The sequence below is a fragment of the Salvelinus namaycush genome, chromosome 30 (genome assembly GCF_016432855.1).
Source record: "Salvelinus namaycush isolate Seneca chromosome 30, SaNama_1.0, whole genome shotgun sequence".
NCBI classification, from domain to species: Eukaryota; Metazoa; Chordata; class Actinopteri; order Salmoniformes; family Salmonidae; genus Salvelinus; species Salvelinus namaycush.
This window is the reverse complement of record NC_052336.1, coordinates 21,631,332-21,658,083: the sequence shown is the minus strand read 5'-3', so window position 1 is coordinate 21,658,083 and position 26,752 is coordinate 21,631,332. Positions and strand designations below refer to the sequence as shown.

At 43.1% G+C, this 26,752-nt stretch overlaps 3 protein-coding genes across 3 annotated transcripts; 1 reads left to right on the top strand and 2 right to left on the bottom strand.

Moving 5' to 3' along the window:
• Positions 1 to 436: 436 nt before the first annotated feature.
• LOC120025054 (N-acetylgalactosamine-6-sulfatase-like) lies at positions 437 to 15,443 on the bottom strand (the record flags this gene model as incomplete). The annotated part of the gene is made up of 9 exons (XM_038969492.1): positions 437 to 524; positions 2,028 to 2,149; positions 5,990 to 6,092; positions 6,340 to 6,476; positions 12,144 to 12,275; positions 14,189 to 14,255; positions 14,927 to 15,070; positions 15,168 to 15,270; positions 15,356 to 15,443. Coding segments are annotated over 9 exons (984 nt in total), but the record flags the coding sequence as incomplete, so codon positions are not given.
• A 2,086-nt stretch (positions 15,444 to 17,529) lies between these two features.
• LOC120025311 (trafficking protein particle complex subunit 2-like protein) lies at positions 17,530 to 20,563 on the top strand. Its single transcript, XM_038969805.1, has 5 exons — positions 17,530 to 17,581; positions 18,191 to 18,386; positions 18,459 to 18,544; positions 18,668 to 18,747; positions 18,836 to 20,563. Exons 1-5 carry the CDS (start codon positions 17,549 to 17,551, stop codon positions 18,879 to 18,881), a joined length of 441 nt encoding a protein of 146 aa, XP_038825733.1. The 5' UTR covers positions 17,530 to 17,548; the 3' UTR covers positions 18,882 to 20,563.
• LOC120025053 (embryonic polyadenylate-binding protein 2-B-like) lies at positions 19,584 to 21,704 on the bottom strand. Its single transcript, XM_038969491.1, has 6 exons — positions 21,636 to 21,704; positions 21,002 to 21,094; positions 20,582 to 20,674; positions 20,341 to 20,447; positions 20,088 to 20,175; positions 19,584 to 19,940 (listed from the first exon to the last, which is right to left on the bottom strand). Exons 1-6 carry the CDS (start codon positions 21,702 to 21,704, stop codon positions 19,620 to 19,622), a joined length of 771 nt encoding a protein of 256 aa, XP_038825419.1. The 3' UTR covers positions 19,584 to 19,619.
• Positions 21,705 to 26,752: the final 5,048 nt, after the last annotated feature.

Genomic DNA, 26,752 nt, shown 5'->3' with positions numbered 1-26,752 from the left:
ATACACTGGACCCAGTCAGCCACACCTTCCCACTGATCTACTAACCACATGAGGAGTCATCTACCACACCAATAGAAGAGGACCAATAAGAACAATTTAATGTGCTCATGTACAGTCTGAAAACGCTTAACCGTAAATTCACTGACAATCGGAATAAATGTTTTGTCTAAATCTCACAGTGGTAGAATGCTGATCTCTGTGTGCTTGTGATTATCTCATTTGATATACAATAACAAGACAAAGACAAAATATGAAAAATCCTAACTCAGATATGAATGGAAAAGCATCTTCTGTATTCATGCAGCAGGTCTCTAGTGAGTGTGTCCATGTATCCTAAGAGGCTGGGACAGTGGAGCGACTGCCTGGGCAGCGTGTGTTACTGCTGTAGTATCAGCCTGCCACACAACTGAAGGTATGTGTGCAGACAGGCCCTACATCATCTTAAGTGGCTCTTTAGGTGCAGACAGAGATTAATGACGGCCAGCCGGTCCAGCTGGGTGCCCAAGGAGCACATGGCCAGCAGCCTGCCTGACACACAGACAGGAGAGAGGGAAACAGAGAGAGGGAGGAGATGGGAGGGATGGCAGTGGGGGTGGATGGTGGCTGGGTGTCATTACTGGGGCTGGAGAGATGGGGCTGGAATATTGTGACCTCACGGTCCACCCCAATGACCCCCACCCACTTGGAGAGGGGAGAGGAGACACAGGGTCCTCTCTCCAGGTACCAAACCAGCTCCTCCTCTCCATAAGTCTGGGACACGGCCAAATAAACGCTCCAACCCATTCAACACAACACTGCTATAGATTTCTCTGTTTTTAATTATTCGGATTGAATGGAAGAGAGCAGAGATGAGATGGGCTGATCAAAAACAACATGAATGTTTAATTATTCCATCTCCCTTCAAGTGAGAAAAGGAGTACGGGGAGATTAAGAGAGGAGAGAGTGATAAAGTGAGAGAGGAAGAAAGAGAGAGAGAGACGTATAGAGAGATGGTGAGGGAGGGAGCCAGCCAGAGGGTGTGAAACAGCATGGGGGACAGGAGCTAATCCGACTGAAGAAAACATTAAGGAGAATGAAGACAGATCAGAGAGAAAGCTAGATAATAGGAAATTGTATTCCCTCATCAAATCATTATGGAAACTATATGAATGTATGTCACGCTTTTGTTCATCTCTGAGTGTCTTTGCCAATAAAAAAGTGAAAGAAAAAATGAATTTTAAAAAATGTATATAAAATATAACATATGTATTTAACATTTATTTAACTAGGAAAGTCAGTTAAGAACATATTCTTATTTATAATGACGGCCTACCGGGGAACAGTAGGTTAACTGCCTTGTTCGGGGGCAGAATGACAGATTTTTACCTTGTCAGCTCGGGGATTCGATCCAGCAACCATTCGGTTACTGGCCCAACGCTCTAACCACTAGGCTCCCTGCTGCCGAATAATGGTTCTTTTGTACAATTAAGGCCATTTTTGTCCACATTTTTACACCATCACAATTACATTTAATGTATAGAGAAAAATTAAAAGGTATTCTAAATAAAACACCCAACTGTTTTTTACACCACTAAGGGGTCATGTTCGAAGGCACACAAAAGTCCATTAAACAGCACTCCCTCTCCATTTATATGAGAACAATTTGTCTTGCAATTTTAACTTCTAGCAGTGGGTCTGAGGCAAGACAGCGAGCTTTAAAGAGCTATTTGCAATCACAAAGAATAGTGTTTAATCAGCCAGTCTGGGGCTGCAAAGATCAATCTTCAGTCCTCACCGCGCCTCTTTCCCACAACTGGATCAGTATTGATCTCATAGATTCTGTCCACCAACATCCCACAACCCCCCCCCCCCCCCCCCCTCCTCTCTTGTCTTGTCTTATTTAACCAGAGGCCTGCTGTTTGTTGAGCTGTGTGGAGATTGGCTGACCAACCCTAAGCCCTGTCTATATTTCCCTTGCCTTTCACTTTACGTTCAGTACAATCTAACAGTACACCAGGGAATCTTTGTTTGTTTTAGTGAGCACTCACCTGATAGGATATTTCTCCCCGGGGTCCCGCCCCAGGTGGAAGATGAGTGGCTGCATTGTGTGTTCCTGTTGGGTGTGGGTGGTCACGCCTGCCACCTCTTGGCCTGGACAGAAGTGAATGCCCTGTTAGAGTAGACACACATACACACAATTGATCTTTAGCTTCTAACGCCCACTTCACAGAGGACAATGGAGACTGTTGTGGTAACAGATAACCTATTTCAACTGACCCTGAGAAACTGCCCTTGAAAAGAAAATTCAATTAAAAAGACTGTCAATGATGTCCACCTACAGACCGACACTCTCACTGCACACCTGACCCTGATGCCGTCTCTCTGTTTGAAGATATGGAGGAATCTGTCCAAGGGAGCAGAGTGTAGATGTGTATAGTACATGGTGTATACTGTGTGTGACTATATCTGTTTGGTATATAGTATCATGTCTTCCTCACCTCAAACCTGTCAACCTATTCTCTCTGCCCTGGGGTTACGGTATGCCTGTGGCTGTTACCTATGTGGCTACTCTATCTGCCAGTCAGAATGTGGGGCCATGGCCTGTACGATTGTCATGCCGACCCCCAAAAGTGTGCAGGCTTGCTCCCCTATACCTTCCTCCCCTCCACCCCTCCTCTGGGGTAGCAGCCTGGCTCTGACAGAGGCTGATTGAGTCACAGCCCCCTCCAGACCCCCTGGGGATACCCCTCAGGTGCCCTTGTGAGCAACACAACTAATATTGAGAGAGCACTCATCTGTAAGGCACTCTACCTACCCCCCTCTGGGACCACAAGCAGTCACGCTCAAAGGAGCACAGGCACGAGCGCACACACCTCACCTCAGTACACTGCATAGCCCACTATGATTCAGACTTGCCCACATTCTCTGTGCTTTGGTCTTTGAAATGTAAAAGAGCCTAAATCCCTCTGGACTGTGAGAAAGCCCTTTTAATCTGTATCCAAGAAGAAGACACAGCAGAACTCCATATCTCCCATGGTATTAAGAATATAGCAGATCATAAAGCAATGTTCTTTTAAAGATGGAGTAAAGTAGCCAACATTATAAGAAGAATCAAGGGACATAACATGGAATGCAAAAGTAGAATTTTGGTTTCATATTTTCCTCAAAGAAAAAGATTATATAAAGAGTCATATTAAACGTATGCTACCCACCAAAGACAAGGCCGAGCAGATAACATCAGATACAGACCGCTCCCATTCCCAACACAATATAATACCTCACACCATTACCACACCATCCAACAAGAGCTTCTGATGAAAACCGCTTAACCCTGTGAAATGTCTAATTTTGCACATCACTGAATCTCCTGGATTTCACCAGAAAAATCACAGTAAAGCTCATGGCTATTAAGCCATGATTGAATTTCAAGTTGAGAAAAGACACACCATCCTTGTTTTATTTTAAATTTAACATAAACAGTAAATACAAAACATTACTTACAACTGGTAAGAAAATAGTAAGCTTGAATGATGGATCAACATTTCAGCACAATATTCAGACCCGTTTAAAACCGCTTGAAATAAAGAGTGTTTTTTCTGTGTGATGGATGCTCGGGTGAGATGTGAGGGTCAAGCGTCATTGTAAAGCTCTGAATGCCTGCTGCCCATTCTGGTGAAGAACCGACACATTAACTCTCAGAGTCACAGCTTTGGAGACCCAGAGCCTCCCCTTCAAACCATCCTTTGCTCGCAGACACACACATTCACAAACACGCTCACGCACACACACCAATCGATAGGCAACACACAGGCAATCAGACGCCATTATTTGTGAAGTTCCACTCCAGTTCACATGAGCTGATAAAGGAGGCTGCTATTGATTCAGCGGCCCTCTAGGAGAGAGCAATTTAAGCAACCGATGGGGCATAATGCAAACTTGCACGTTTGAAACAGAGGTTTCTGAGGGAGAGGAGCAGGACACATTTTAAAGGGGGCCAAGAGGAGGAGAGAACACATTCTCACTCCTCAGGGCACAGGAGGGAGGAGTGGGATACTCAGCAGGAGGGGAGAACGCTCCACCAGCGACAGCCAGTGCTGATGAATGATAGTACTTTGGTGAAGTGGGGTGTCCTCATTAATATTCATTAGCCACTGATGTACACAACAGCCACTTGATGAGCTGTTTTCAAGATAACACTGACTACCAAATGTGTGTTTTTGGAGAGCACTGTGGATGGCTGGTTGAGGGTGTGGGGAAGAGAGAGAGAGACAATGAGAGATAAACTACAGTCAGAGAGACAGCGAGAGAGACAATGAGAGATAAACTACAGTCAGAGAGATAGAGAGAGAGAGAGAGAGAATGAGAGATAAACTACAGTCAGAGAGAGAGAGAGACAATGAGAGATAAACTACAGTCAGAGAGAAAGAGAGACACAATGAGAGATAAACTACAGTCAGAGAGAGAGAGAGACAATGAGAGATAAACTACAGTCAGAGAGCGAGAGAGAGAGAGAGAGACAATGAGAGATAAACTACAGTCAGAGAGAGAGAGAGAGAGAGAGACAATGAGAGATAAACTACAGTCAGAGAGAGAGACAATGAGAGATAAACTACAGTCAGAGAGACAGCGAGAGAGACAATGAGAGATAAACTACAGTCAGAGAAACAGTGAGAGAGACAATGAGAGATAAACTACAGTCAGAGAGACAGCGAGAGAGACAATGAGAGATAAACTACAGTCGGAGAGAGAGAGAGAGAGAGACAAATGAGAGATAAACTACAGTCAGAGAGAGAGAGAGAGAGAGAGAGACAATGAGAGATAAACTACAGTCAGAGAGAGAGAGAGACAATGAGAGATAAACCACAGTCAGAGAGACAGCGAGAGAGACAATGAGAGATAAACTACAGTCAGAGAGACAGCGAGAGAGACAATGAGAGATAAACTACAGTCAGAGAGACAGCGAGAGAGACAATGAGAGATAAACTACAGTCAGAGAGATAGAGAGAGAGAGAGAGAGAGAGAATGAGAGATAAACTACAGTCAGAGAGAGAGAGACAATGAGAGATAAACTACAGTCAGAGAGAAAGAGAGACACAATGAGAGATAAACTACAGTCAGAGAGAGAGAGACAATGAGAGATAAACTACAGTCAGAGAGCGAGAGAGAGAGAGAGAGAGAGACAATGAGAGATAAACTACAGTCAGAGAGACAGCGAGAGAGACAATGAGAGATAAACTACAGTCGGAGAGAGAGAGAGAGAGAGAGAGAGACAAATGAGAGATAAACTACAGTCAGAGAGAGAGAGAGAGAGAGAGAGACAATGAGAGATAAACTACAGTCAGAGAGAGAGACAATGAGAGATAAACTACAGTCAGAGAGACAGCGAGAGAGACAATGAGAGATAAACTACAGTCAGAGAGACAGCGAGAGAGACAATGAGAGATAAACTACAGTCAGAGAGACAGCGAGAGAGACAAATGAGAGATAAACTACAGTCGGAGAGAGAGAGAGAGAGAGACAAATGAGAGATAAACTACAGTCAGAGAGAGAGAGAGAGAGAGAGAGAGAGAGAGAGAGAGAGACAATGAGAGATAAACTACAGTCAGAGAGAGAGAGAGACAATGAGAGATAAACCACAGTCAGAGAGACAGCGAGAGAGACAATGAGAGATAAACTACAGTCAGAGAGACAGCGAGAGAGACAATGAGAGATAAACTACAGTCAGAGAGACAGCGAGAGAGACAATGAGAGATAAACTACAGTCGGAGAGAGAGAGAGAGAGAGAGAGAGAGAGAGAGAGAGAGAGAGACAAATGAGAGATAAACTACAGTCAGAGAGAGAGAGAGAGAGAGACAATGAGAGATAAACTACAGTCAGAGAGAGAGAGAGAGAGACAATGAGAGATAAACCACTGTCAGAGAGACAGCGAGAGAGACAATGAGAGATAAACTACAGTCAGAGAGACAGCAAGAGAGCGAAATACACACTACAGTCACAGAGAGTGACTCACCTGGTTAAACTCCTCCCATGAGTTGCTCCACGTCCAATAGTGGGCCTTGTAAGGCCCAACCCTGACTGCCATCATCCCGCTGCCGCGGTAATAGTAGATGGGCCTGTTGGGTGTGAAATGGGATTGGTGACTGCTGGATTCCTGTGATAAGCAGCAGCCCTCTCTCAGCTCCAGCACCCCCCCCCCCCCCCCCCCCCCCCTCGCGCCCCACCACCACGCTGCCATGGCTCATCCCATTATGTGCTTGGTGGAACACCTTATCCACCAGGGTGGTCCCTCTCCCTGGGCCCCAGCCAGCAGCCTCCCTACAGGGGGCACCGCCACCACCTCTCCCAGCTGCGAGTTCTAACCTGTTGATGAGTGTGTTGTTATGGAGGACAGGGCTGAGGTCCAGTCCATCTATGAGCCTGTCGTCTGGAACGCTGAGGCCAGCCACAGACAGACTGGTGCTGAACAGATCCACCACAGTCCGCAGCTGCTGGCTCACCTGGAGATGGGAGAAATAGTCCTGGTATTGAACCATAACACACTGGAATTCAAACTCAGATAGAATCACATTGTCTAAGGGTGCTGACATGAAAGTTTAACAGCGATTGTTGTAGGAAGTTAGATAGCTTGCATGGGCATCCATATGCACCAGAACAATGCACAAACTGATCAATTTAATTACAAATCTTAAAAACTTTGTTCCCAAATTTCAACACTTTATTTGCTTTAATCAATGAATATCCTGTCAAAATGCATGAGCGTCTCCTCCAAAGCTGCAGTGAGTGTCCATGTCAGGACCCTGAACAGCGCAGCGCGGCAGCCTTGTGAAGCGCCGTGATCAGAGCAGGGCTAGGGAGCAGAGAGAACTTCTCCTCAGAGCACAGTGATTCACACTACTGGGAGGCTGTGATACACCAGCAGCCTGCAGAGACACCAAGGGATCCCTCTCCATGCATGAAACCCAACACGACAGCACAATGGCAAACAGCGTGCACGCGCCCCCTATGAAAGCCCACCATTACAGCGGATGGGGTGGAGTGGGGGTGGGGTGAGTCCTGATGATGCATTTCTTCAGTCTCCTCTATAATCTGCGCTCGCAGGTTTATTATAAACCTCACAAACGCCTCTGTAAGTTAGGAGAAAAAGGGGAGTGAGGAGAAAGAGAGAAGATGAGGCCCGGGCTAGCGCTAGCTGTTTTATCTCCCTTCCACAGTCCCTGTGAAGAGCTTTATTTTATTTATAAACTTTGAACTATTTTCAGATAAAATGCAATTTTTTTCACTGTCATCCTTGATCTTCCATTCCATTCTCTCCTGAGCAGCCCTTTGAGGGAGACGGCACGCTCACAATCAGATAGTGCTATCAGCCCAGAGCAGCTGCCCCGCCATGTGCCTCCATGCTCCTATCAGCTGCCTGCACACACACCACCAAAATGAATTCCTTTTTCTCCCGTAGCTACTGCACCAGCCAGAAAGGGCTCTGCAACACATTCCATTATCTGCACACACACACACACACACACACACACACACACACACACACACACACACACACACACACACACACACACACACACACACACACACACACACACACACACACACACACACACACACACACACACACACACACACACGGCATAAAAAAAGAGAAATCAAAAAGAACAATTAATGAAGTTGACTACCAGGTAGCACAGGTAACCCTAAATCCTCCACCAAAAAATGCAAACCATTAAAAAAAAATCTAAATAGTTGTAAGAGACCATTTCATTATCTCCCATTTATTTCCATTTACACTTTTCTCTCCATTCGGTACATTTCTTTCTGTATTTTCTCTTTTTGCCAGCCTTTTGTCTGTGCAGTTCTTGGTTAAACCCTGATGGTAGTTATCTGACGTGGCAGACCTGCTATCCCTGTCTAATGCACTCAGGCTCCGTGTCTCCCAGCTGATAAACACAACAAAAGGGATTGTGACGGTGGCAGCAGCAGCAGCAGCGTTTTAGGGGGAAAGCCCCCCTTTCCCCCTCCATCCCAGCCAGCCAGCCTCATCCCAACGTGGCCCCTCAGTCACCGGGGGAATTTGAACCTGTGCCCGGCTCCCGCCGTCAACCTCATCTCTCTCATTCCAACACATCTCTCAAAACTCTCTCTGTCCCTCAATACTAACAACTAACACTTTCATTAGAGCTACAGTTGAAGTCGGAAGTTTACATACACTTAGGTGGGAGTCATTAAAACTAGTTTTTCAACCACTCCACAAATTTCTTGTTAACAAACTATAGTTTTGGCAAGTTGGTTAGGACATCTACTTTGTGCATGAGAAGTAATTTTTCCAATAATTGTTTACAGACATATTATTTCACTAATTCACTGTATCACAATTCCAGTGGGTCAGAAGTTAACATACACTAAGTTGACTGTGCCTTTAAACAGCTTGGAAAATTCCAGAAAATTATGTCATGGCTTTAGAAGCTTCTGATAGGCTAATTGACATCATTTGAGTCAATTGGAGGTGTACCTGTGGATGTATTTCAAGGCCTACTTTCAAACTCAGTGCCTCTTTGCTTGACATCATGGGAAAATCAAAAGAAATCAGCCAAGATCTCAGATTTTTTTTTGTAGACCTCTACAAGCCTGGTTCATCATTGGGAGCAATTTCCAAACGCCTGAAGGTACCATGTTCATCTGTACAAACAATAGTACGCAAGTATATACACCATGGGACCAGGCAGCCATCATACCGCTCAGGAAGGAGATGCTTTCTGTCTCCTAGAGATGAACATACTTTGGTGCGAAAAGTGCAAATCAATCCCAGAACAACAGCAAAGGACCTTGTGAAGATGCTGGAGGAAACGGGTACAAAAGTATCTATATCCACAGTAAAACGAGTCCTATGTCGACATAACCTGAAAGGCCGCTCAGCAAGGAAGAAGCCAATGCTCCAAAACCACCATAAAAAAAAACAGACAACTGCACATGGGGACAAAGATCGTACTTTTTGGAGAAATGTCCTCTGGTCTGATGAAACAAAAATAGAACTGCTTGGCCATAATGACCATCGTTATGTTTGGAGGAAAAAAGGGGAGGCTTGCAAGCCGAAGAACACCATCCCAACCGTGAAGCACGGGGGTGGCAGCATTATGTTGTGGGGGTGCCTTACTCCAGGAGGGACTGGTGCACTTCTCAAAATAGATGGCATCATGAGGCAGGAAAAGGATGTGGATATATTGAAGCAACATCTCAAGACATCAGTCAGGAAGTTAAAGCTTGGTCGCAAATGGGTCTTCCAAATGGACAATGACCCCAAGCGTACTTCCAAAGTTGTGGCAAAATGGCTTAAGGACAACAAAGTCAAGGTATTGGAGTGGCCATCACAAAGCCCTGACCTCAAACCTATAGAAAATATGTTGGCAGAACTGAAAAAGCGTGTGCGAGCAAGGAGGCCTACAAACCTGACTCAGTTACACCAGATCTGTCAGGAGGAATGGGCCAAAATTCACCCAACTTATTGTGGGAAGCTTGTGGAAGGCTACCTGAAACGTTTGACCCAAGTTAAACAATTTAAAGGCAATGCTACCCAATACTAATTGAGTGTATGTAAACTTCTGACCCACTGGGAATGTGATGAAAGAAATAAAAGCTGAAAGAAAGAAATCTCTCTACTATTTTTCTGACATTTCACATTCTTAAAATAAAGTGGTGATCCTAACTGACCTAAAAACAGAGCATTTTTACCAGGATTAAATGTCAGGAATTGTGAAAAACTGAGTTTAAATGTATTTGGCTAAGGTGTATGTAAACTTCCGACTTCAACTGTATGTACAGTACAGTCACGGTGAAATGCTAGGTTTACCTACACACTGATTAACTTTTTTTGTTACTTTAATCTATCAAATCACAGTGCAGTAAGACTGGCGTTCAGACAGATTGTAATGGAGTCTTCATCTTCTGTTGAATATTCTTGTAATGAGTGTGAGAATGTTAGAAGATAACTTTACCTAGCCTAACCTGAAACTGGACCAACCAAACCTAGCTGTAGTTTTTAATCTGAAACGATTTAGAGTAGGCTTTGTTAATGTTTGCTGGCCTCTGTACCAGCAATCCGCCTAACAAAAGCGACGTGGCACGTGTGGCTGTTCATTATGTGCAGCATTTATGTTCAGGGCTTATGAAACTTTTCAATGTGCAGATGAACAGAGAGAGTTCAGCGCCGCATAAAGCAACAGAGAGGGAAATCATATTTTTGGCCATCCGCAGCAGCAGCAGGGAGATGAAACAAAACCCAAACGACAAATCTGCTTTGTCATAGACTCAAAGAGGAGCTAGTCCCATGTATTCCTGCCCGATCCACAGACTAAAGCCACAGATGGCTTTCAGCAGGGTTCCCCAACTGGCGGCCCGCGGGCCAAAAGTATTATTATAAATTATACATTTGTAAAAAAGACTGTAAAAACCCCAGCAAATCAGCTCCAAGTGATTATAATTTTGGAAATCTGTTCCCAAGTATTCCCACGCATAATAGAGAGATGTATGAGATCGTATACAAATGTAAGCGAGGTTTGGAATTGTTATCTTTTAGTCAAATATTATATCTGTTTGGGCTTCTTGCGGTCAATTTGCCATCTACAAATTATTTGTAAATATGTTCCGGCCCCCTGACCATCCACTGAAGACAAAAACATCCCGCGGCTAAATCTAGTTGATGATCCCTGTTCTTCAGCATAACAGTGGTGCCTCATTCAAAATACTCCATTCTCAGAAGTGTTTCATCTGCAGTAATTTCTCTAGTTAACCCACCAGCAGGTGCTACAGACAAACGTACACACAGAGGTTGAGCTGTTATGGCACTGTACCAGCACACCAAAGACCCTGCATACAAAACCCTCCCTACCTCCCTGGCACTGCCATCTTTTCCAGAACCATCCCTGTGGAGCACTGCACCGGGTGCACCCTTCCCTCTCTTCTCCCAACCACCCCTTTACTTCTCTTTTTTCCTGTCCTTTATCCTGTGCGCCTGGCATATTCAGATACAGAAGTCCTCATTACAGCTCAATCCAACCTCAGCAAACAGACAAACAGATTAGCCGCTTAACACGCTCCCAATCCCCCTCTTCCTCGCCACTCTGCAGCGCTATCAGGCCACAGCACACCCCTCAGATATGAGCCGGGGGCAGGGCTTACTTCAGCCTACAGACTACTTCCTCCGCTCGCTCCTCCAAAAATCCCTCTGCGCCACAGCCCCGTGTCACAGCTGCCCCTAATACAATTAAAAGTCATTTGCAAAACGCACAGGCTTAGCGGATCAGGGGGAAAGTCCTCCTCACAGGCTCACAGAGGAAGAAGACAGGAAAGGGGGGAGTTATGAAGATGAACCTTGCCACCTCAAAAAGTATTCGAAAAAAGTCCACACTTGCACACGCACACACACAGACACACACAAGCGCGGACACCCACACACTCAAACCAAAAAAACGGTGTGTTTGCTTTTGCAATGCCAGCACCTGAGGAGAGTTGAGTTGTGATGATGTTGAGGACATTGATACACAATCGAAACAAAGAACTACAATGATATGAGAGAGACAATTACTGAAATGACTAATTGTAATTACTTTCTAATGTGGTACCTGCTTGAAAACCCAGCTGCTTACAAACAGATAGCACTGCAGTGACTCACAGCTGTGTGTAAATACCAGGAGATGTTCCCCAACTCCAGACAAGTAGAACACCAAGAACATATATAGAACACCTGGAACCTGGAGATGTTCCGGACAGGTAGAACAGAGAGAAATAAATAGTTCTCACCGTGCCTTGCTGGGATGTGTCCAGGCCACCAGGTGACGGCAGGTTCCCTCATGCCCCCCTCAAACGTAGTTTCTTTCCCACAGAGAAACGGGCCGTTAATGCCACCTCAGGGGACAGAAACATCACTCACACGCTAAGCACCATGATAAAGAGATTACTAAAACAACTTACTTTATACACAACTGAAAGGAGCCCCAAACAAAGAAAATACCCACACATACTACTCATAGAGATAGAGTACATTACTCACATCTATCCATACAGGCATGTATACAAGAACTGTAAGAAAGCAGCATGGAATTGCATTTGTTGGTATCAGGGGATGAGTTGAGAGACTAAATCATGGCGTGCAGCTCTTACTTTGCTTGGGGCCGGACATCACTGCGGCCCCGTTGTCTGAGGTGAAGAACACAAAGGTGTCCTTTTCGATGCCCTAAGCACGCAGCCAGGACAGGATCTGTCCAACACTGTAGTCCAGCTCCACCACTGTACTGTACCTGCAGTACACACACAAGCCATTCAAACTACAGTATCTCAGGAACTTCAAATGCCAAATCCCAACTCACCATAGAGACAGACAGGTCTGTGTAGGCACTAGGGCTAGGCAAAACCATCAACCAAGCTACAATATCCTAGAAAACATGGAGGTAAATTAGGTATTTACTATCAAACATTTGGTATTTAGCAACAAGAGTTTTCACAAAAGAAAACATGGACTAAAAGCCTGTTGGAAAAAATAGAAAAGTATTCCATCTCAGTGTGAGCCACCTATCCCAGGCACCTGGCTAACACTTTTCATCTCTGATCCATTTCTCTGTCAACAAAAACCTCATTTGGCATTCTGAAGAAATGCCTGCTTAGTGAGGCCTGAGTATTCACTGAGACTGAGAGGAATACTAAGTGACCTGAGCCCAGATGAGCAACACATCCCTTTACCCTCCCCACAACCACAGAGGGGCAAAGGGGTGTGAAAAATCTACATTTAATTGACAAATATCCTCAGAGCAAGAAACAGGTTTTTTCTTCCCTTCATTATTACAATATTTTTCTCATTCTCGATTTTGAATCTTCATGTTGATACCGTGAGTCTTTTTCCAAGTGGCATCTAATTCCACTCACGTTTCCAGGTGTGAGATGGGCAATAGATCACCTAGTAGAATACGCAGTGGCTCATGCTAATGACCTTCCCCACGCTGTAACACTGCTGCAGGCACAGCTCATCCACTTCACACATTCACAAAGCCCCTAAATCAATGGCCTAAGACCCAGAGATCTAAGCAGAGCTTTAAAACAACAAGACAGTTTGGTAAACATTGTACAAAAACAGAAATACTGTACCGGGGTAGAAAATCATCAAGAGATATATACTAATTAGGTCCTATAATAGCCAGATCAACAAAGCCAACAATGATACAGGTTAATAACCAAGAGTGTGTCCAAACCCTCTGTTCTGGAAGAAACGCTCCGTGCTTAGTCAGCAACACATCACATGTCTCTGTGTAAGACTTCACAGTGTCAGTTTCTATATATGACATTATTATTGACATATTATGATTGTAGCTTCAAGTGTTGTGATCCTACTGCCCCCTCTGGCTCTTCCCTAGGAACTGTTTTGAAGCGGTTATAACTTTTCCCTTTATATAATACACATGATTTCCAGTGTTCTATTTGGGACACTCATTTGTGTATGGGTTGATGGTAACTAGACTTGATACTGAATGTTATGGATGGTTCTCATATCTGTTGATCAGTGGCGGATTTAGGTATAGGCAACATGGGCAGCCGCCCAGGGCGGCATCTTGCACGGGGCGCCCGCACAATTTTGCGGGGAATGGTGACATTTTCGCGATCAGTTTTCTATCGCTCATTTGCACGTCACGTCAATGATATCATGTCACTGTATGGGACTGTGGGTATATTAACCTTGTCGGAGTGGGCGCCCTGATTCTAGTTTGTGAGCTAGGCAGGCTACTGCCTGGGAAGGTCTCCCACTCAGAAGTACGAGTTGCTGAAGAGGGCCATACAAGCTAGAACAGCCACTGCTGTTGATAGTGATTGACGCTAGACTGGAGGTACAAAGACCGAGGACATTGATTGTTATGATATTCTGTGACAGTGTGCGATTCTGTAGCAGTTGATGTTGTGAATTCCTACATGCCTCTCAGCAGGTGTGTACAGAACATTGGTGCTGTGAGATTAGAATATAAGGGCCTGCTTAGAAAAGGCTAGATAGACATTTTCTCTGCTTTTGTGTTGGTGGTGTCTCCCTGTTGTAACTTGTAATTAAACTGGATTGGTTTTGATTGACTTCATCAATGACTGCTCTCCTTTTTGTTCACCTGGAAATTCCTATTACAAGAAGTATTTGTAAGGAAGAACTGGGACGGACATCTGCCACTCAATCACTTACCTCCAAGTAGATTTGTGTAAGGTAAGATTCTCCAATTTTCTTATCGATCCCAAACTCCTCATAGTATCTGGAAAACAAACGTAGTTCATTAGTTTCCATGTCATCTACATAAGTACAATAGTTATTAGTTATAAATAGGACTCATACACAACACTCACACCGTGGCTATTTAATAAACAATTTGTTTTATTCCAAAAACCCAGCAGCAGACTTTGAAAAGCCCGTCCTCCCAGGCTGTGATTAGAGGGGAGTTTAGAGAAGCAGATTTGAGAAGTCTCTGAAGAGCAGGGGAACTGTTATGAGATAGTACTGAAGCGTGGAACGGTAGACGCAGCAGCGCCCGCCGTCTCTCTCATGCTCGGGCTGTTCCAGGTGTCCTCACACACCGCCAACGCAACCTGCCGTCTCCTGGGTGCGTGTGTGTGCGTCTGTCCAGGCTCAGGTACGCTATGCTGATTAAACCCACGGCTAAGCGCAGAAAGCGCCCGCCTGCTAGCGCCAATGACCCTGAATACACATATGGCTGTTTTGGGGAAAACAAATGGGCGGAAAATGGAATACACAAGCGCAGCTGGTACAGAGAAGAGGAGTAAAAAAAAGTCTCCTCATTCAGAGGAGCAACCAGCCGAGCCAAACACTGAAAGAGTCCGGGAGAGAGGATTTTTATGTTTTCTGTTCTGTGTGAGTGAGTGAGTGAGTGAGAGTAGGAGTGTGTGCGGGGTGTGTGTGTGTGTATACCTTCCCACCATCTGAGAGTTGTTGTAGACCGGGACATTAAGCCTGTCGCTGCTGTTGTAGGGCCCGAAGTGGCAGTTTGGAGCACCAAACCATTCATCAAAACCATGCTCCAGAGGTAGGTGAGGAGCTCTGTGACCAAGATGCCTTAGGCCAGGAAAAAAGATGGGGGAAGGAGAAACACAGAATTAGAATTGTCACTATTGTTAGCACTTCAAATGAGATCAAAATGAATGGTGCCCACCACTTGCCGATGATCTTGTTGACGTAACCTTTCTTCTTCAGTACCTGTGGTAATAGAATTTCATCCTTTGAGATCCCTCCTACTATCTCCTGGGGTGTGTAGGCTGCAAAGGTCGGGGGTTACATTAATTTGTGGGGAAAAGCAGCAAGGAAAATATAACTCAAAAGAGAGACAGAGTGAGAGCTCACCATTCCTGGCATGGGCATTGGTGGTATAGAATCTATTTCTAACTGGTAATCGTCCTGTCAGAAGTGAAGCTCTGGCTGAGGAGTAATAGGATAAGAGACATCAACATCATGTTTTGATAAACAATTTAAATGATCAGCTGAATGCGTAGTTAAAGTGGGAGAGGCTGCATGTGATTTTACATAAAGTTCCACAGTATATAACTAGTCAGATCCGGGTTAAGCGAGCATTTTGTCAAGAAGCAGTGCAGCTTGGCGAGGTCGTGTTTCAGAGGACACACGGCCCTCGACCTTAGCCTCTCCCGAGTCCATACGTGAGTTGCAGCGATGGGACAAGACTGTAACAACCAATTGGATATCACGGAATCAGGGGGGGGAAAAGGGGATAGAAAATGAATAAATAATAATGATAAATAAAAAATAAAAAGACTAATAAAAAAAAAGTGTGTGCAAAGCTGTCATCAAGGCAAAGGGTGGCTATTTTGAAGAATCAAAAATCTCAGACATATTTTGATTCATTTAATACTTTTTTGATTACTACATGATTCTATATGTGTTATTTCATAGTTTTAATGTCTTCACTATTATTCTACAATGTAGAAAATAGTAAAAATTAAGAAAAACCCTTAAATTAGTAGGTGTGTCCAAACGTTTGACTGGTACAGTATGTATGAACCGAGTTGAGCTTTGCATTTGGGTTTTGCGTCAGGCTATATTTTCAAATACAAATATATATATATATATATATGGGAGCTCACCCTGGATATTGTGATTAAGCCACGTACCATTTCAGTATGATTACATTTCTAATTAACATTCAGTGGCTGAATCCTCTAATACCCTCTCCGTGGCGTTAATACAAATAGCCAGGTATGATGCACTTTGCTTCCTTCAGGCACTCACATCACACACACATATATGAGATAAGCAACTGATTAGGTTTTATTTGCTTAAATATTAATTAGAAAAAAGAAAAGGGTCGATCTATTTTGCATAACACGTTCATTCAAATTCCCAAATTAGGTATCATTAGCATATTTCAATAGTGTATTATCCCTATTAGCATAATGAGTCTTCTCCCCTCTATCACCCAGGAACACACAGCTTAGGCTTCTGATATATGCATCACATTGTTTCAAAAAGCTTTTGAAGGATTCCTGGCTGCACCTACCACCAACCTCTCACCCAAATCCCACTTAATCACAGTGACGTTATCATCACTGCAACTATTCCTCTCCAATGACAATATTATTGAATTGTCATCATTGATTGTCGCACTGACAGTCAGGTTCTTATGCATGTGGTGCCAATTCCGGATACTAGCTTTCCAGACTATGAATTCAAGAAGATTGGGATTTTAATAAAGTATTAGCTGTGTAGAAGTTGGGGAACAGCATCCCCTGTGCAGCCATGGAGTCAAGGTTTGGGGTCTCCTTGGAGGGCTGGCCAAACACCCCCACATCTCCCCAGCCCATCTAAACATTAGAGGAACTAGCTGTCAAATGACAGTGGATCATGATGCTATGATAAGCAGACTTTACATTACACCATCACAAAGAGTTGCAGAGAAATGGTTGCCATTTCCTGACAGAGACCAAATACCAAGCACATGTTTGCATGCTGTGTAGTATTGTATGTCAATATGTGTCAAGTATACGTGGCATATAATCAGAGTAGACACAGCCTTTCCATTTGAGTAATCATGCCACAGTTTTTAGAAATAAAATTGAAAAAGTCTCATGCCACAAAAGTAACACTCCCCAAACGAAACATACATCAACATCTTACGTCATCCATAAGAATGATGACAATGCTCGGAGTCGACTTGTTTGAAGGATTATTTGCCCAAAAACCACATATTAAACTACAAACAATATCAACGTTTGAATTGGACAGACATCCATTGCAGTGATCACATGATAACACATTCAGGAAGCACATGACGATTTCTCATTGTTTGCTTTCACGAGCGTTTTTAGCGCAACACTTGCGCATATTCAAATGGTAAAGCTGACTTTACTGCCCGATGTAGTCAAGCTTGAAAACACATTTTTGTATCGATTAAAGTATTTATAATAAGTCCCGTTATTTTACATAAACAGTTACACAAAATTAAAGTTAAGTTATCTTACTTGTCTTCATTTATCACACAGTCACGTGATACGTCTTGGCAGGCACAGCAGACATAATTCCAAGATGGCGGTCTGTATTGCTGTCATCGCTAAAGAGGTGAAATGAAACAACGCTATTTACATCGACATTTGAATTTCGTTTTTGTATGTACTAGCCTCTAAGGGGATACATAGTCAGTTGTACAACTGAATGCATTCAACTGAAATGTGTCTTCCGCATTTAACCCAACCCCTCTACGAACCTGAGTGTTGACTGTGATGCTATAAGACTAGGTAACGTTAGTACGTTAGCTAGCCAACTGGGCTAACTAGATACATTGAGTATGGTTTATCGTAGAGTTCATTTGAGAGAGAAGCGTGCAATAATAGCGCATCAAGTCCGACTTCAGGTGAAGGTCCGGACATAGTTAGCTATTCTTATTCAATTAATATGCAGATAGCTAGCAGATCACTGTTCTTCAATATTGGTCCAAACCAAAGAAGGTTGAAGCTTTTTTCTAGCCAAACACACCCAATGTTAACAAACTAGCTCACCATTAAGCCCTCAGGTGTATTAGTATTGGGCTGGAACAAAAGGCTTGCCACTCTCAACCTGTGGTCCAGCACCATAGACATTATCTGCAAATATTTGGCCAGTTATATAGATTATTTTGTGATGAATTTAGGCTTTATTATGGAAAGTTGCACTAATTCCCTATTCTGTTAGAATTATCCTCTGTACATCCGAAGTGTACCCGTACAGAATGAACTGAAGTTCCACTACACAGTGCATACCACTCTGGATGTGGTGGAAGAGAAGATTTCAGCAGTCGGCAAAGCTATGGCAGACCAGAGAGAGCTTTACCTTGGGTTGCTGTACCCAACGGAGGACTACAAAGTGTATCCTTCTCATATGATAAAAAGTGTATTACACTCCTGTCTGCATGTTTTTTCTCCTATCAAATTGAAAATATTCTCCTTTACCAACATACCAGATATGGCTGTGACAAACTCCAAGGTGAAGTTTGTCATTGTTGTGGACTCGTCAAACACATCTCTGCGGGACAATGAGATTAGAAGTGTAAGTCAACCCCTGAATCATCTGTATGGTTCTCTTATGTTATCTTAATGGCTTTCAGGGGATCTGATTGCTTCAGTTTATGATCATTTTGATGAAACTACTTAACACAGTTGTTTCCTTCAGATGTTCAGAAAGCTACACAACTCATTTACTGATGTGATGTGCAACCCATTCTACAATCCTGGGGACACCATTCAGTCCAAGTAAGTTATCCCTACCACAGTGTTAGTTATGCAATGGTGTATATCAAAATTGCTATTGTCATTGTCTGATTTACCTTTTTTCCTCCAGGGCCTTTGACAGCATGGTGTCTGCAATGATGGTGCAAGCTAGCTGATATTATCCTCCTGAACATCTGTACATAATTTCCTGAAACCTTTTCGTGTTGCTTCATAATAAACTATGTCCATCAGAACCTCTCATTTACACCATTTCAAAGAAGCACTATCAAGTGTAATTCATTAATTTCTAAAGCAAAGATGTTTGACATTATATACAGTGATAAACATTGAGCTATGTACTTGAAGCAAACTGCCAATTGCATGTCAATATAGTTAAGAAATACAAAAGAAAGCCAATCACAATGCAAATTTTATCATTTGTGTTTTTTACAATTACTATGCTCAAAAGCCACACCAACAAAATGAGTGATTTGATCAAAACATCCTTACAAAAAAAGTATCTGACATGGCAAATGGCTGTGCAGTCAAACAGTTCTTGGGGTAAATAATTGCACAGTAAAACTGCTCAACTAAAATAAACCACCATAGGCACAAGCTTTTACAGTAATAAGCCGCAAACCAAGGCTGGCCTCTCCCATTTCCCCGACAATAAGAGGACAAAATGGCCATTACAAAGTCTGACTTGTTAGGATTAAGTTGCAATAACTTTTTATGGAGGCTGTTAACAAAAGATGCCATATGACTTAATTCAATGAGGTTGAAATCTGTGCTTGTCTCAATTTCTGCCCATTAACATGCATGGAAAATAATTTGCAAATGAGTAGAGACGAGCAAGTCACGATTTCCTGAAACTCACATTCCATGTTTATTAATCACTTGAATCCAGGTGTGATTCAGTAGTGTTGCTGCGGGTGCATGTGTCCAGTGTGCCCTGGCCTCGAGTGGTCAGTGGGTGGGGTTATGAGGAGAAGACATGGGTGCCGTTTAGGGCCCTGCTCACGGTGCTCAGGAACCCCCCAGTGTCTCTTCCCAGCTGGGGGCCCGTAGGGGTGTGGTGAGACTGACCTGGCGGGGCCAGTGTTGTATCGGAACCTGCCTTGTTGATACCCATTGTATCTGGGTGGGTGGAAACCTCGTCCCCTGGATCGAGCACCTCTGTGAATCCCCCTATCTGTGGTGCTGATTCCTGGCATGTTGGTCCTTTTAGGCAATACCTGCAATGCAAAGGCCACAGAAACAACCTAAAAGACCTGGAATCATTTACAATTAACAGGAACACTTAATTCAGCTCAATTTATTCATGAATGTGCAACTTCGTCAAATCAAGTGTGTTTTGAATTTAGGTTTCCCTTCCTACTAACCTTTATGACTCGGTCTCTGAATACGGTCTCATCCAGGCTCATGGCAGTCTGCACTGAGTCCCTGTCATGGAACTCAATATATGCAAAACTGGGAGAAAGAAAGTTGTCAACTTATACACAATAACATACTCAAATTGTAAATCAGAACATACAAAATGTCCAAGAAACAAATAAAATGGTGCATAAATTATTTTTAACTGGACTTTGCATTGAAACTGATGTCCCACGTGATGGGATGGATAGTTAAACTCACCCCTTGGGATGGCCAGAGAATTTGTCACAAAGGATGGTTACTCTGTTGACAGGACCACAGCCATTGAAATGGATCTCCAACTCATCTGCAGTGGCACCATACTCCACCTGTTCATTTCCATATAATATCATGAGTCTATGCATGAGGACCCTCAGTTACTGTGTGGATATCGTATCAAATATGAATTGTGTATAACTTGACATGAATGCAAAATGTAGACATTTAAAAAAGTAAACCTTACATTCCCCACATAGACAGATCTGTTGTCAGCATCTATCCTTTCCTCATGGGTCATTGTATAGAACATTCCTGCTGTTTTGAACAGAAGAGAACACTGGAGCATATTGCACACGACTGAAATCGAAAGACAGCAAACACAAAGCAACTAATTACAACACCTAGAGGAACTGTGGACTACTTAGATGTATTTATCAAGAGGTGTTTGCAAGAAGACACTAGAGAGACAGCCCCATTCCATCAGAGGAAGGGATAACCTGAAATAGAGGCTGAAGGGCCTTGGGCAATGAGGATACCCTTCTGGAACGCTGCGGGTCACTGCTCATCTCATTGGGCAATGATGTGAGCCACACCGTGGCAGGCCAGCCCAGCAGATGGGCTCAGGTGTGGGCCAGCTGGCTAGGTTGAACAGGAGCTCACCTGCCTGGATCTGGCTTTCTGTCGCCTCATACTGCACTGCTCTCAGCCGCTCCTCCTCCTCCATCTCTTGCACCCGTGCCTTGATGGCTTCAAGCTCCTATATGGAAAGGGAAATGCCAAAACATCTGAAACATGCAGTATCATAACGACTATGCAGTATGAGACCATTAAAAAAAAAAAACTTTCAGACAACATGAAAACATGTCTGAAACGCATGAGATGAGCAAGTGCCTAGAGGTTTCGGGTTCTGTGGCAGCGGGCCCACATATGCCTAGCATCTCAGTGGCCTATATGAACAGCTGTCTTAAGTAACGTTAGTTGTTTGAGGATGCAATTATATTGTTGTTCAGAACCACACATGCTGCTGCTGCCACATTACGCAGGCGCGCCCCAGTGGATGGATATATTGTGACAAGAATGCAGCTTAAAACATACAAAACCTTCATATCAATCAGGTAACATAGGTGGGACATAGCATATGTGCTGCAGTAATAATACAATAGGCTACCTGGAATATCCCTAAACCCTACATTATGTAGCCTACAATCATTTGCGCATTCAAGAAAAAAAACAGTAGGCAAGCCTGCAAATTGTATCACGCAAGGCCGAATGCAATTGTCTTATGTTTTCTTACATACCGGGTCCTCCATGTAATGATCTCCCGCGAGCTCGCCTTCTATGTACATATCTTGTCTTTGCTCCGCCATATTCAGTGGTCAACAGCAGACACCAAACCCATGCCCGCGGACGCCACTTCAATGCCCGCGACGTCGCTCTCTTGTAGCCAGTCCAGTGTAGGAGACTCCAATGCAATCAATGTTTTCTTTAATCACTAATCCGATTTTGATAAGGCTAATAAATGTAGCCTATATACAGAAGGTTGTTTGGATTAAATAAAAATATCTTCCCGCGGACGGACTCTACCCACGCCTTGTCAATACTGGTTGCTTACCTGTCTGTCCAATATGACGAGGGGGAATGTCAATTAATTGTCACCTGTCTGTGCATCACATGTTTGTGGGCTCGCCCCATCAGTTGTTGAATGGGCATTTTATAAAAATAAAAATGAATCTATAAGGTATCATTTTATTTTCATAAATGCCACCATGTAATTATCGTGTGGTTTCAATGCGAACTGCTATTGATTATAATGTCAGGATAAAGTGACTTGTCCAAATGCTGCCCGTACCTCATGTTGGAACACGCTGTGAATAATCCCCCTCTATGGGCTATGTGAAATATAATGAAAATAACAGTAAAAAGCCTGTTGTTGTCTTTGTCTATGGTTTACCTTAATGTTAACCTAACATTTGTTTTCCGACCCACAGAGGTGTCTGAATGTCCGATGTAGCCTAATCCTATTGGACTCAGTCACCTGTGTACTTGAATGATTCTGCTGGTACCTCAGTTACCTTTACAAATGCCCTTTTAAAATCTATCAGATTATAGTGGCATTCAAACTCAGCTGAGACCCCATTTTCCCCCAATAATTTCTCGCGACCCCACCCACCCCAAATACAATAATGACACAACATAAAATTGGGTACATTTCGATTTTTACATCAACAAATTCATTGCATTTTCATTTCTTATCAAAACGAAAAGAAACCAATAAATAAATTTACAAAAAAAATGTATATATCAAATTATCTTTCTCAAAAACGTTTGTATAGGCTTAATGTCCCATACAATGATCTGTACTCTTAAATTGTATATATGTACACACACAGTACACTGAACAAAAATATAAATGCAACATACAACAATTTCAAAACATTTCATTACACCCTAATCTATGGATCTCACATGACTGGAAATACAGATATGCATCACAGATACCAACAACAACAAAAAAGTAGGGGTGTGGATCAGAAACCCAGTCAGTATCTGGTGTGACCACTGTTTGCCTCATGCAGCACGACACATCTCCTTTGCATAGAGTTGATCAGGCTGTTGATGGTGGCCTGTGGAATGTTGTCCCTCTCCTCTTCAATAGCTGTGCATAGTTGCTGGATATTGGTGGGAACTTGAACACGCTGTCATACACGTTGATCCAGAGCATCCCAAACATGCTCAATGGGTGACATGTCAGGTGAGTATGCAGGCCATGGAGGAACTGGGACATTTTCAGCTTCCAGGAATTGTGTACAGATCCTTGCAACATGGGGCCATGCATTTTCATGCTGAAACACGAGGTGATGGCAGCGGATGAATGGCACGGCAATGGGCCTCAGGATCTCATCACAGTATCATGATAAAATGCAATTGTGTTCGTTGTCTGTTGCTTATGCCTGCCCATACCATAACCCCACCGCCACCATAAGGCACTTTGTTCACAACGTTGACATCAGCAAACCGCCCGCCCACACAACGCCATACTCGCTGTCTGTCATCTGCCCGGTACAGTTGAAACCGTGATTAATCCGTGAAGAGCACACTTCTCCAGCAGGCCAGTGGCCATCGAAGGTGAGCATTTTCCCACTGAAGTCGGTTACGACGCCGAACTCCAGTCAGGTCAAGACCCTGGTGAGGACGACAAGCACACAGATGAGTTTCCCTGAGATGGTTTCTGAAAGTTTATCCAGAAATCTTTGGTTGTGCAAACCCACAGTTTCATCAGCTGTCCAGGTGGCTGGTCTCAGACGATCCCACTGGTGAAGAAGCCGGATGTAGAGGTCCTGGGCTGCGGTTGTGAGGCCGGTTGGACTTACCGCCAAATTCTCTAAAACAACATTGGAGATGGCTTATGGTAGAGAAATGAACATTAAATTATCTGGCAACAGCTATGGTGGACATTCCTGCAGTCAGCATGCCAATTGCACAATTGCAAACTTGAGACATCTATGGCATTGATTTGTGTGACAAAACTGCACATTTTAGAGTGGCCTTTTATTGTCCCCAGCACAAGGTGCACCTGTGTAATGATCGTGCTGTTTAATCAGCTTCTTGATATAACCACCTGTCAGGTGGATGGATTATCTTGGCAAAGGAGAAATACTCACTAACAGGGATGTAAACAAAATTGCACAAAGTTTGAGAGAAATAAGCTTATCGTGGGTAAGGAACATTTCTGGGATCTTTTATTTCAGCTCATAAAACATGGGACACTTCACATGTTGCCTTTCTATTTTTGTTCAGTGTATTTACATTTTGTTGACCCCACTGCAGTTCCCGGTCGCGACCCCGACTTTGAATAGCACTACACCAAAATATGATTTTCCAACTTACCTGTGCAGCAGAATTTCATTATGATGTTGAAATAAGGATCTTTGACTCAGAAAATCAGGAAACATGATTGATATTTCATTTCATTTTTAATTACGCAGTTACATAGCTCAACACAGACGATAACCTGAATTAGAATGTTTACAGCTTCACACATCCAACATAGCGCACAGTTAAAGGGGAATAGCAAAAAGGGAAGGAAAGCATGCAATAAATAAATACAAATCAGAATTAAATTATTCTGGCACAGTTCATTTCATCTAAAGAATGGTAATAGGACTCTTAAAGAGGAAAATAATTTTTTCTTCAAAGCGCCAACCTTTCGAACAGAAACTTTTTTTTTCTGTAATAATGTATTGCACAATACAGTATATAATGCTTCCCTACACATATAAAACCAAGTCTTTGTTTGTCTTGAAATAATAATGTAAAAAAACACACAAAAAACACTTTCATCATGGGGAGACCAAGTGCTGTATCAACTTTTGCCATCTCAGCTTCGTATCAGTGCGGGCTTCACAGGGCAATCAATCACTGAAATCAGATGAGCCAAGAAACTCCATTGATAGATTGGTGGTAAATGGTTAGGGAGAGGCTGATGCCAACATGCTAGTATTTGCCATCGAAAACACAGAATTTGCCCTCTTCATGTATGCCGTATTAAAAACCTAAAGAGATAATAAAGTGGTCTGTATGTGTGAATAAATGACAGTCTTTATCTATATATAAGAGGTGGAGACCTCCAGGCTTTGTAGATTTCACATCAGAGGCAGGAACAGTCCTCCTATTACCCCATTATGACATCACAGGGCATGAATGAAAGAGAACGCTCCACACACAGTTGGTCTTCCATTATTCCATGTCCAGAAGGTGAATCCTTTCCTCAGAGCCCATACCACTTTAGGAACCTTGTTTCTCTTGTCTGGTCATAAAAAAAGAGAATTAGTTAAACCTTCTCTCCAGTGGGTCACACAGAACAGGAGCTCAGCATGCTAACTCTACTTCAGCTGTCCTTTCAGTGACAGCTTACATGGTCAAATGTCCAACAGCACCAACCCCTGTACAGACCTGCCCAAAGAACATGTGCCCCAATGCTGGGCTAAAGAAGGGACAGCAGAGAAAGAGAGAGATGGTGTGATTGATATTACAAACACGTTTTTTTTTTGGTCAATAAAAATAGTATTTGCCACAAGTTGTGACAAATTAAAGAGTTATTGTGTTTCAGGGTTGATTCGCAGACAAGCAAAGCACACAGAGAGCATTAAAGGATAATGTGTATTGAAATGTCATCAAAACCTACAGTAATGTTGTGGATAATATGGTGGGTGAGTTCACTCTGTCTTTCCCTCTCAGTGCACTGCTACATCTTTAGAATTCTCTGCCATTATTCTGACTGAGATGTTTCATTAAAGCTCTGAAGGTTCAAGTAGTTTGTACAGAGAAACTGTGAAAAGAGAAAAACAAGTACACACACACACACACACACACCATGCATTTATTCCATCTGTAAGCAAGGCTTAGGAAGAAAACTCAAAGCAATCATTACGCATTCCGGAGATGTTTCTGTAGTCTTATCTGAGGCATTAGATATGTAGAAACAAGCGCTTTGATTGCTTGAATAAATAATCTACAAATCTCCACCTTCACAGATGCGTTGGTTGTTTGTTTTTGTCTTGTGCTTTGAGCATGTGTTTATTTCAGACACTTTGGTTAACAGGTATAGTTGGCCTCAAGCCTCCTTATTTCTGGTCTTACTCGACACAATTTCAAAATCTACCGCCGTGCAGAAATACTTTGGTCTGTGCTTTTATTTGTTTTGGACTACAAATGGCATGTAATGGTTTAACGTTCAGCTTGGGTATGGAAGGAATTACTGTATATCGAAACCTGGACAGTGTAGTGTACGTAGAGAGTCTAGAATCAAAATCATCTGAGTGTTCCTCATTTGATCACTATTTCTGACTGGCAGAGTTGAGGTGCGAAAATATACACATTGTAAAGTTATCAGTATTAGATCTTTCGGGTTTGTTTCCTATTTGCTCTGATGTTTGTGTGAGTTTGCATGTCTGCTCGCAGCCCTGCTTCCAAAGCTCAGTGACCTCTCCCAGTCATGTGCTGCAGCGTCACAGGAGGTAGCTTGTGGTGGGTCAGGAGACAGGAGGGATGTTCAGGTGGGGGTTAAAGAGCAGAGGGCTGAAGAAGTTTAGAAACACAAACAGGCTGAAGCCATTTCAATACATCGGTAATAACATATGACACACATATACACGCAGATGCAGGGTACCTCGCAGCTTATCACATTTGAACGATTTATATATTACTTTTCGATAGCGACATATAGGAAAATAGATCATGTACATATGTGATAAATTAAACACACTGTCAATGCTAATAGACGTCTAATCGTTTCTGCGTCAATATGTCACTCTAGGTTTTAAATGCGAAAGAGCCTGCCAGACCATACTTTTAACAGTACAAGATAAAACAACACAAAAGCTCCTTCCAGTTTGGTCCATTTTAAAGTTATGTG

Bases quoted from the DNA above. Each gene is read 5' to 3' on its own strand.
- LOC120025053 (XM_038969491.1), bottom strand. From the start codon at position 21,704: ATGGCGGAGCAAAGACAAGATATGTACATAGAAGGCGAGCTCGCGGGA. The intron at 21,095-21,635 runs GTATGTAAGAAA...CTTTCCATATAG, and splicing joins ATCATTACATGGAGGACCCG to GAGCTTGAAGCCATCAAGGC. The intron at 20,448-20,581 runs GTAAGGTTTACT...GGAAATGAACAG, and splicing joins GATCTGTCTATGTGGGGAAT to GTGGAGTATGGTGCCACTGC.
- LOC120025311 (XM_038969805.1), top strand. From the start codon at position 17,549: ATGGCGGTCTGTATTGCTGTCATCGCTAAAGAG. The intron at 17,582-18,190 runs GTGAAATGAAAC...CTATTCTGTTAG, and splicing joins TTGCTGTCATCGCTAAAGAG to AATTATCCTCTGTACATCCG. The intron at 18,545-18,667 runs GTAAGTCAACCC...TGTTTCCTTCAG, and splicing joins GGGACAATGAGATTAGAAGT to ATGTTCAGAAAGCTACACAA.